Here is a 10846-nt window from a genome sequence, read left to right as displayed (position 1 = left end):
AACTTGAGCTCATGACAGTGGCTTTTTACCTCTTTTACCACAGGGTGTGATTTTTTTAAGCCAGGACACCAAGAAGTACTCAAGGTAGAGAAAACAAGTGTTCTCAGGCAGCAACCGAGCTATCCGGTTTAGATAAGGAATCAGTCTTAAGACCAGAGTGCCTGAGGAGACTGAGCTTCGTAGTCTCCTATGAGTAAGCATTTCCAAACGCAGAGCTTCAGCTGTCCAGAGTCTTAGATGTACTATAGTTAAACCTGCTATGTCACTCCAAGTGCATGTTTACATGCCTGCAAGTCCCACCCCAACACAACCCCCCCCCAGTATCTGTTTACTATCTGTAGAAGGCACTACTCGGTTCAGACCTGAGAGTTCACGTCCATCTTCACCAACTTCTCTAACCTTGTAGCAAGCCAAGCTTGCACAGCTGATGTACAGCAACCTTCCAGTTTCACCGAGGAGCTCAGTTGCAAGCCTCATGACAGCTCGTTGGATTTGGGATTTTAGTTGATGAACAGTCTTATTTAAACTAGGGACACGGAATACAACTCATGTGAGAACAGTGATGGGGCCACACATGATAAATTCAGGATGTTAATCAGAACAGCTGGATACAAGAGGTGTTGCTCATACTCATCTTCCTAAGCCTCCCCCACCCTTAGAATTACGTTGTAAGTCTTCCCCCTCCCGCCCTCCTTCCTTCCAACAGACTTTTTGGGAGTCCCACTGGTTTAATATTTAGCATTTCACAGCAAGTTAGTTTCTGCTTCCAAGGTGTCTAGACAAACTGCGTTGGTACCCATGTCTTCCAGTGAGTTCCCATGAGGAATATTACGAACAGAACCAGTCCTATCCCAGAAAGCTCACACATTTCAAAATTTAGGAGCGGATTTTAATCCAAGATATGGCAACAGCGAAGTCCGGTTTATAACAGGCCAACTTGCTGCTGACCGGTCTCCATATGTACAGTGAGAACAGTAAAACAGTGCCAGTTTGTAGTCAGTACGGCTTCTCCATTGATTCCAAGATTTTCCTTCTCTCTTCTGCTGAGGGCATCTCTGGTTTCACACCGTTTCTCTTCCTTTGCATCATTATGTCATGCTGAAAATAGAAGAAAGCAAGCATGAGAACACATTTCTCAGAAGTCTCTGCCTCTGAGCTCCTACTAAATGAGATTCTTCAACACAAGTGCTCTTTATATATGAGGAGCCAGATATTCTCGATCTGATTAGCTGACAAGTAAATGTGCTAGTATTTAACTGAAGCTATCTGATAGCTCACCTTGCTGCTTCAGATTACAGTATTCCCATGACACATCAGACTAACGTGCAATTGTCTGTACACAGGTTTTTGGTGGCTTACACAAGTACTTAAAGGCATAAGCTAAAAGACTATTACAATAGCATGTGGAATGACAACAAAACAGTTTAACTGCACGTAGCTCCTAATGATACTTTCCTGCCAAAACACAGAAAGAAGTAAGAAATAATCACCAAATAATGAACTCTTCCTGAGCTTTACCTTAGGTTAAAGTGAACATGACCCATAAGAACAGAAAAAAAATAGATGAACTTGTCTTATGTCTCAGAACACAAGCCTTGCACACATTGCAAAACAGAACTTATTGCCAGAAATATCTGACTAATTTAGAGAGAAACATACCACAAGAACACTGACTCACGATTTAAGAGGGTAAACTTTGGAAAACAAAGTGGAGTATTTTGATGTGCATCTCCTTATGTCTTCCAGCAACACATACTGAGACTACCTAGGAATTCTACCAACGTCTGTAAGTCACCCTAAGAACAGCAGCAGCAGCCAGCACTAGTGAAGTCCAAAGAATTCAGAAAGCACTGTAACACAAGTAATGCACTTAAAGCAAGGTGTGGAATAAAATTTACAAAATCTGTGAAGCTTACGAAAACCTGCTTACCCAGAATTTTCTGCAGTTCTTGTACTTCAAAAAATAATCTGTACACATATCCTTTTTATAGTTGTTGTCATCCATACATTTTCTAGAGGCATCTGTTTCCTTTAATAGGAAAAACAAACTTCAGAGCTGAGTGAAGTCACTGTATCAGTGTCTAAATGTTCTAACAAGTCCCGGAATATCTATGAAGATAGGAGGCAGTTCCTCAGATGAGCATGGTATCAAAGAGAGCAAAGGAATGTCTACCCCGGCAGATAATCAGTAATCCCCAAGCAATGACTTCATCTGGAAATTGTAACAAACATTATACTCTTCACATAGAAAGGATAGAGTCCACAAAATAATTGTTTACAAAGATTTGTGGTATAACCCACAAAGGACTATTTAGAAAACAAAACATAACATTGGGCTTGTCCAAACAGGGCTTCAGGCTCGGATTTTAAGGACAGAAAAACAAAGCAGTTACTATCAGTTGTATTACTCCCATTTATATGGAATTACAGGTTGCTATTTTACATATACTCTAATACATGATTTTCATATTTTTCCATCTTTAGAGTCTAAGGAACCTGTAATGCAAAATGACAATGCAGGAGTGCTATCCATAATTCAATTTCTAGAGGAATTATTTTTTGCATTTTAACGTAGAAGCATAGAAACAGAAATCCCAAATTGATCATCTTACCGCTATGCAAGGATTTCTGTCATGGTCTCTAAGCTGTTGTGCATGCCTGGACATTATAGGCACTTGGACCCTGGCTAGAAACAGAAAAGAAACAAGTTAAGCATCTGCTTTTAATAGTAACCGAGTGCTAAGTTTGAACTTCAGCATCTAATAAAGGGCTTCAATGCACAGGGCTTTTTTTTTTTTTTTTTTTTACTATTTTTTTTCCCCCAAAGTTTTAAAAGCACTATCAGCAAGACAGCTCAGGCAAGTTTAGTTTATCATCAGGTTACCTTACTCCTGGATAAGTTCCTACAGAAAATGGAGCCACTGAGGTGACTTACACCAGCTTCTTAGCTGGTGAGGAATTGTTGAGGAAGCAACCACACCAGCTACATAGAAACAGTTCACAACCAATGCACTTTAGATACTTCAGTTAACAGGCCTCAGGAACAAAGCACTAATGAACCTTCTCAGATTTGTGTCTCCTCCTTAGCTGGATCACATCACCTGTACCCAGGTCTACAGAAGCGCCCAGCCTTCTGCCGTGTTGCTGTATCAGACATTTAACAAAACAGAAGTGTTTCACCACAAGGAGACCAGACCCCCTTACACTGTGCGTAACAGCTTCTATCACATTTTTCACCTAGTTTGACCCTGGCTCTAAGAACCGTAAGCTTGAGATCTCTCAGTGCCAATAATCTACACAGGTCCAAGATGAGGACACTGAGAAGAGTAACAAACCCACACCCCCTTTACTGCTTCCCATACATCACCTCTGGCACTGATGTGGTCATGCGGGTTTTTCTTCAAAACAAGAAAAGTTCTAACCAAAAACATGAATTAACCTTGGCCAGATGACTATTTGAGACTATGGAAGCAGAAACGCAGGACTGAAGAAGAAATCTTTGCAGAAAACTAACATACGGTTTATTAAAGAGACCTTGGAACAGCATCCTCACTTGACCTTGGTTTATTTTGCCTAAAGACACTGCTGCTAAGTCTGAACTTAAACTTTGTTCTGTTCCCATTGGAAAATGAACAGGTCTGCAATGAAACAGGCAGTTTTGCTTGATACCAGTTACCAACAAGTCAAATACTGCTCTTAGTAGCTCACAGGGTATTTTAAATGAAGGTTCATTCCTGGCTAAAAGTAAGCTATTTCAAGTAAATAAGCCTTACATGTCACCTCTTGTGAAGCTATACTGACCAGACACTTGCATTATTTTCTACATGGCACATGACAACTCCCTGCAAATGGGCCTTTTAAAAAACAGCATCAGGAAAACCTTCTGCTTTCCTTAGAGAACTATCCACTGGGCAAGCTAAGTTTACAGGCTAGGCTTGTTTGTTTTTTTGTGGGTGCAGGAGGGTTCTGATCAGGAAGTCCTAACTAAAATGGAAACACGTGCACGCAGAACAATAGCAAAACCCCAGTCTTTGAGAGGGAGGAGGCAAAGTAGAAGAGAAGCACACCACGATACTTCACCCACATCAGTACTACGGACAAAGTTTTTAGATATTTGCGTGCATCTAAGTCGTAACTCATGTATTATACTGGTAACAGAAGTGCAGGTACTACAAAAGCAGGCGTGTCTTACAGTGTACGGGGTCAGACTGACTTCAGATTTTCCCTCTTGAAAGACTAATCACTACAGGACACACCACCACCGTTGCTCGCCATACAGACAGCGGCGAACATTTTCGGTGGGATCGCAGTGCCGGAGCTCTCCGACACCCCCGGACTAAGCCTCGATGCCCCCTGCACCTCACACGGAGACCCCAGGAGCAGGCAGCTCAGGCTCCCACCAAGCCGTGGGCACACCAACACTGCCAGGCAGAGAGCACAGCACTGCCACAAGGTCTGACCGCCCCTGATCGCAGCCTGACCCGAGGGGAAGGGCAGGCGGCCACCGTCCTGACCCACGGCTCTTCCCCACAGCCCTGCTTTGGGCTCACGGCTCCAAACCCGGGCGCTCTCCTGCTGCAGTTTCAGAGCTGGCAGTTACGATTTTAGCAGTTATAACTTTAACAATTATAACTTTGGGAGTTATGATTTTAGCAGTTATAACTTTGGGAGTTAGAAACCGTGCGGCGCAGACACGCGCCTGCTGCTCGCACTCCCTTCCCCGTGGGTTTTTTTTTCACTTCAGCTCCACTTTTCCCTCTCCTTTGGGCTCCCCCCGCCGAAAGGTGACTTCTTGTGCGCTTTTAGTCAGCAATTTTTAACAATAACGTCTCCACACACGGGGTCGCCGACCACACCGCGGCTAACAGCCCCCACTTTATTAACCCCAAACCCCACGGAGCGGCCCGCGGGACCCCCCCCGGCGCCACACGGGGACGGGGCGCGGTGGGGAAGCCGGGGCGCCCCTCACCGCCCCCATCAACGAGGGGGCTGCGGGGGGCGCCTGAGGCGCTGAGGAGGAGCCCCCCCCCCCCTCCCCTTCTCTTCCCTCCCCTCCCCTCCCACCACCGGCTGACGGCCGGGCGCGCGGGCTCCCCTCAGCCCCACCTGCCGCGGCGGGGACACGGAGGAGGAGGGAAGGGGACGGAGGGGATAAGCAGGAGGAGAGGGACGCGGCTCGGCGCTCACCTCACCTCGCTCGGCGCGGCGGGAGCGGGGCAGCCCCGTCTCCAATTCGAAAGACGTCAGCGGCTGCGGGCAGCCCGCTTAAGTACGGGCGCAGCCTACCCCGCTCCCGGCCTCGCGGCTCCCCCCGGCCCCAGCGCCGCCGCCGCCCACGCCCCGGCGGCGCTGAGCGGCAGGGCCGGGCGGCCAATGGCGGCGGCGGCGGGCCCGCCCCGGCCGTGAGCGGCGCCTCCTTCCACCAACGGGGCGGGCGGCGCGGGCGGCAGGCGCCGGCGGCGGGGCGCGGCCGCGGCGCTGAGTGACGGGGGGAGGCGGCCAACCCGCGGTGCGTGTGGGCGGCGGGCGGTGTGGGCGCGGCGTGTGCGGCAGGCTGGGCTGCACCGCAGCGCATACACTACAATGGCTGCTGGAAGGACGGGAAAGCAAACAATTTCCAGGCCCGCCGCGTCCAGCCCGAAATATGGGGAAAAAATTTCAGAAAAATCGGAGAACACTGTAAAGGGTGGAAACGGGGCGCAGAGGGGATGCTGAGGCTCCCGCGGTGAGTCTGCTGCGGGTTTGGGGGGCAGGCGCCGGGGTTTAGCAGGGAAATATCAGGGTTATTTAAATTATGAAGGGGGAGGAGGAGGAGCGGGAGGGGGGGGGGGGGAGAGCGGAGAGGAGCGGCGAGCGGCGGCGAGGAGTTGGTGCTGCCCAGCCCCTGCCTCCCACCCCGCGCCCCCCGGCCCCCGGCGGCCCTCGCCGGACCCCCCCGGCGGAGCGGGGCGCAGGGGCAGGGGCGGCGAGCGCTGCCCCCCTCTCCCCTTCTCTCTCCCTCCCTCCCTCCGCTCTCTCTCTCTCTCTCTCTCCCTCCCTCCCTCCCTCCCTCCTTCCCCTGCCTCCTCCCCGGGCCGGGAGAAAAAGGGATGATTTTCAGCGAAAAACCTTCTTCCCCGGACTTTTTTCCTCCACTCCTCCCCTCCCTCCCCTCCCCTCCCTCCCCGCGGCGCTCTGGTGCTCGGCGAGGGAGCGGGGCGAGGCGGCGGGGCTGCCCGGGGGACGGGCGAGGAGGGAGCGGGGTGCCCGCCGCCGACCCCCGGGGCAGGGGGCCCGGGGGGCAAGGGGGCAGGGGGCAGGGGGAGGGGGGGGGGGCTATGGGGCAGGAGCCCGGCGGCCGCCCCCCTTTCCCCCTCCCGGGCTGTGCGGAGCCTGTGCCGCGAAGGCAGTGACAGCGGCGAAGAGGGAGCGGAAGACATTAAGAGCCCGCGGGGCCGAAAAATGAGGGAAAAAATTAATATAAATTCGCCCCCCGCCCCAAACCGGCCGAATTTCGCACAGAAATTTCCCCCGCGGACCCGGCTACCCGGAGGGTGTCCCCCGGACCCGGCGGCCGCGGCTTTGGGGGGGATCCGGAGGGACTTTGGGGCGCTCGACCCCCCTTCCCCGTGGTTTTTTGGACAAAAGTTTTTTTTTTCGTAATAAAGAAACGAATTTGCCTGCTCTCCCCCTCCGAGTGGCCCAGAAGCCTTCCCCTTCCCCATCGGTGTGTGTTTAGAGAAAAGTGTGAACCCAAGTAAGTGCTGAGCCGCGTTGCATTGGGGAGGGGGGTTTGCTAACTGAAAGCAGGAGAGATCCGGAGAGAGAGAGAGAGAGAGCAGGGACAGCTTGTTGTCAGTATCATAAACAACCAAAATGGAGGGAGAACTGAGGCATATAACAAAATAAAAATCAGAAAAAAATGCCAAAAAATACCTAAAAATCGGGGCTGCTCCCCCTTTTCTTCCTCGAGGGAACAGAATAAAACCCCTGCCTTCCCGAGACCGTTTTAAGGTTTCAGGGAGCAAGGAGTTAATATTTATTATTTTTTTTTTGTTGATGAATTCTTTGGGAAGGCAAAAGCCTCTTATAACTCGCCACCGACAATGAGAAAACGTGAAAATCCCTTTCAGGAGAGAGAGGTAGGGGGAGATGATAGTGCAGAAAGTGCATAACTTTGGGGTAATGTGCAGTGATCCTAGATAAGATAAATGCTCTATATGCTGCTTTATAACTTCCTTTTTTAATGCTTTTTGTGTCTTTGGGGGACTTTTGGAGATGGGGGCTCCTTTCTTTTCCTCTGTCTTTTCTCTTTTCTTTTTTTTCTTTTTTCTTTTTTTTTTTTTTTTTTTTCCTTCTCTTCGGACCGGAATGTAAAGCCTTTGTAGTGTCACTTTCCTGATCTAATTAGGATGTGTGAGGCAAAGAGTAAACCTTTCCGGTTTATAAAGTGCATTTTCGTTGCCTTTGAATTTCCAGTTTTCGTGGTGGCTCCCTCCTCTCTTTAAACTGGATTCTTCAGGGTAGTATGGGGTTGAGGTAATGCTCCATAGGGAAAGCTCGGAGTGCTCAGGGGCAGGGCACCTCTCCTGCGGGTGGCTGCTGATTTCCCTGGCACGGCCAGTTCACCTGTTTGTGTCCCACAAAGAATGTATTCTGCAGTCTCCTCGTTTTATTTATATAAAATAATGATGCCTCATCTTGCCTCACATTGAAGTTAATGCGAAAGTGCTGCTGATGTTGGTTCCACGTGGGATCAGGGCATTTTAAAGAGACAGCTTCTCTTTTCCTATGGTTATCATCACCTCTGCAGTACCTCTGCCTCTAGCAGAGGGGTGGTTCGTTGTTGTTTTTTTTTTTTAATGGAAAGGTCTCAAATCAGCCCTGGTCTGAGAAATTAATCGTAGATAGCAGGGGGTAACGTGCAGATTCGTTTGGATCGCAGCAATTCTTTTGTGCGTAGCAAAGTCTTCAGGGGAGTTTTCGTGGTGTGCTAATTAAAATGCTGTGTTTTGGAGAGCGTTTTTTTGGAAAGGGTGTCGCAGAAATGAAATGGTCTCAGGTTGTTATGTCAAAACCTAGTGCTGTTCTGCTAGCTATGACCTCCCTGGGAGGAGACCTATGTGTGCAGTGCGATTTCGCAGGCATTTTGTAAAAGTTGCGGGGTGCATTATTTCTACTTCAAATAAATGCAGTTTTGTTGGGGGCACCTGGGTTTGTTGAAAAGTGTTGGGGAGCTTGTCCTACACCCAATTCTTCCGAACAGTTCCAAAAGGTTTCGAAAATAGTGAAAATAACTGCAGGTTTTAATTGGCCAAACTAGGGGCTTTTTACAAGTACACCTTACCTGTGTAATTATAGCATCTCTCGGATGAATCGCCTCTGGCTTTGTTTAAAAAAGAGAAAAATCATCCTAACTGAGGTCTAGTTTCGTGGTATGCGTGTGCATGTGTGTGTGCATGCGTGCTTTTAGCATGGGTTTTGCCTGGTACAGTTTTTTGCTGAATTTTTAACTTGGAAGTGTTTAACTGTCATGATGTGAAATGCTCTGCTTGTTCAAATTACCTCCTATGGATTTCAATTTTCAGTAAAATATCCTATTAAAAAAATTAACATCGCCTCTTAACCTGGCAATTTGATAGCTTTATGAGGAGTTTCAGTGCTTCCCTTGCACACCCTTTGTTTTTGCAGTCTTTGTATTTGCTTCTAGATGAAAAGCTGAATGCAGGTGTGGGGTTCTAGAGAGGGATGATGGAGCACTAAACTGGCAGGGAGGCTGCTCCAGCAAGTGCTTTCTTTGAACTTCTGGGATTTGAGTATCAGTTGTGGTAGCTCTCTGTGTTTAACAGTGCCTGTGCACAAATGATCTCTACCTTTTCTGCAAGTGTGGCCAAAGAAGCTGTAGTACAGTAGTTGTTGACTAGTGTAGTCTTGTGGTTAGAGATTTTGGAAGAAATCTCAAAGTTTTCCACTGAGTCACAGTTGTGAAAATTAAATCACATCAGCTACTCTTAGGCTAGAAAAGAAGTTCATTAAGGAAGAAAGATTAATCAGTTTGTATAAAGAAATTAAATTGAACATTTTTCCAGAGCTGTCTTTCATGGTTTGAAGACCTTTTTTTATAGTTAGTGAGAATTCCTACTTCAAAGTTCCTTTCCAAATATTTCTTACACTGGTCTCTTCTTTTTATTGACCGAAGGAACAGTATCCTAAAATTTATAGAAAGTTGATAAATTAATAACAGTACATCATCTGTTGTTGTGTGGTTTCTTTTTTTTTTTTCTTTTTTTTTTTTCTTCTCCTTAATGTGCCAGGGTAGGTAGGCAGATGGGCAGATTTAGAGAACTGCCTTTAATAAACTAGTTAATGGTGCTGAGAGCAGTGTGTAAGAACTCCTCAAATACTGCATCTGTGACCAGCAGTACAAAATATTTAAGATGTTACAACCTTTTTACCCTCTCAAGAGCTTCTAAATCATTAATTTAGCAGTGCTTAAAAAAGGGTATAGGCACTGATCATAACAACATGAAAGGCACACATGTTGTGGAGTCTCTCTCTTGACTTAGAGCGATGCATTACAAAGTAAATCCGGTATGCCCAACCAGAGTGCAAAACTCAGGACATAGGGAGGAGGAAGGAGGGAAGGGTGTTCTCACAGAACTTGATACTCTTCTAAATGGGCTTAATTTTAAGGTGTCATCCAGATGATGATGATAATAGCAGAAGCTAAATGTTGTTTAGGATTGTTTTTTTTTACAAACTTAATTACTCTCTTTTTGAAGAAAACTGAATTCTTCTTACAGGGATGATGTGGTGTTTAATAAAAATAGAAGTAATTTTCAAAGCTTCCTTACTTCTAAGAGTTAAGATAATCTTCTCTATTGTATGTTGTTTTGGTTCTATACATGATTCAGTAATTTTTTTGAATATTTTTTAAAATTGAAACACCTGAAGAAACAAATACTGTGGGCTGTTGTTGGTGAAGTTACCCTAGTTCTTGTAGGCGAACTGGGGAGTTCTAAATGTATTTAAAACCTTTTTAGATACTTCTCAATCCTATTCAATAATGTTTAAAAGTTAATAACTGCGGTGTTGTACAACAGTACAGCAAAGAGAGGAATTTAAATTGACCTGCATTAAACTAGTCTTGAATGCTTAGTTCGAGTGTGTTTCTCGGTGTGTACATTTTACTTAGTAATCCTGAAAAATGACTTTTCCAGTGTAGAACTTTGAGATTTAAATTAAGAAACTTTGCAGAAGTTTCTTAAATTCAAAAAGCCACTGCACCCAAAGCGCAGCCACTTCTAATGGTCGTCCATCTCTGCAGTTAGTCAGTCAAAATGGTGCCCTTAAGTCTCCTCCTTTCAGGGCAGTGCATATGTTTCAAAATTAATGGGTTAAAGAGGGCACTACTCAGGCACTAAATAAACCACTGTTTGTAACTGTTTAAGGCTGTTTTGTTAAAAGGGAGGTTTTGTTTCAGAGGCTAAAACAAAGTTGTTACATTTTGTGTCTGTAACCTCTTATGTATTTAAAACTAGTTTTTGTGAGCAGGCAAATACCTTTTGGGGAGGTTCTTGAACAAGTTTATCTGTTTACCAAGGGAAAAATATTCTGGAAAATGTGAAGTATGCTGCAGCACTGAGGCCATTCTCAAAGGCAGTGTAGAGTTAAAAGGAGCTAGCAGCCACCTCCACCGAAGTGATAGAGCACTTGCTTTCAAGGAGAGGTACTCCAAATATCTGCAGCTAGGGAGGATTTAGCTTGCAGGGCTTTTGAGAGAAAGGTGCAGCATCTATCCACTGAACTGCTGAGCATCTTTATCCAATTACCAAATGTTTAGGTAGCCTTAAAAAACTATTTAAAA

The 10846-nt window shown here is 46.5% G+C and overlaps 2 protein-coding genes across 4 annotated transcripts in view; one reads left to right on the top strand and one right to left on the bottom strand.

The window, feature by feature from the left end:
* Positions 1 to 867: 867 nt before the first annotated feature.
* CHCHD7 (coiled-coil-helix-coiled-coil-helix domain containing 7) lies at positions 868 to 5306 on the bottom strand. Of its 2 annotated transcripts, none has more exons than XM_032182095.1 (4): positions 5188 to 5306; positions 2613 to 2686; positions 1931 to 2029; positions 868 to 1098 (listed from the first exon to the last, which is right to left on the bottom strand). In XM_032182095.1, the coding sequence occupies exons 2-4, from the start codon at positions 2664 to 2666 to the stop codon at positions 997 to 999; spliced, it is 255 nt and encodes an 84-aa protein (XP_032037986.1). In that variant the 5' UTR covers positions 2667 to 2686; positions 5188 to 5306; the 3' UTR covers positions 868 to 996. The 2 variants fall into 2 exon arrangements, with proteins under 2 accessions (XP_032037986.1, XP_032037985.1); XM_032182094.1 differs by having other exon boundaries at positions 5193 to 5306.
* Positions 5307 to 5537: 231 nt separating this feature from the next.
* The window catches only part of PLAG1 (PLAG1 zinc finger), a 45681-nt gene continuing 40372 nt past the window's right edge, over positions 5538 to 10846 (top strand). For both annotated transcript variants that reach the window (XM_032182000.1, XM_032181998.1), the window contains exon 1: positions 5538 to 5725. The gene's annotated coding sequence lies outside the window, so the exon portion shown is untranslated. The remainder of the gene's footprint in view (positions 5726 to 10846) is intronic.

This window comes from Aythya fuligula, chromosome 2, assembly GCF_009819795.1.
Source record: "Aythya fuligula isolate bAytFul2 chromosome 2, bAytFul2.pri, whole genome shotgun sequence".
NCBI classification, from domain to species: Eukaryota; Metazoa; Chordata; class Aves; order Anseriformes; family Anatidae; genus Aythya; species Aythya fuligula.
This window is presented reverse-complemented; position numbering and strand designations above follow the sequence as displayed.

Bases quoted from the DNA above. Each gene is read 5' to 3' on its own strand.
- CHCHD7 (XM_032182095.1), bottom strand. From the start codon at position 2,666: ATGTCCAGGCATGCACAACAGCTTAGAGACCATGACAGAAATCCTTGC. The intron at 2,030-2,612 runs GTAAGATGATCA...TTCCTATTAAAG, and splicing joins ACAGAAATCCTTGCATAGCG to GAAACAGATGCCTCTAGAAA. The intron at 1,099-1,930 runs GTAAGCAGGTTT...TTCTATTTTCAG, and splicing joins AGAACTGCAGAAAATTCTGG to CATGACATAATGATGCAAAG.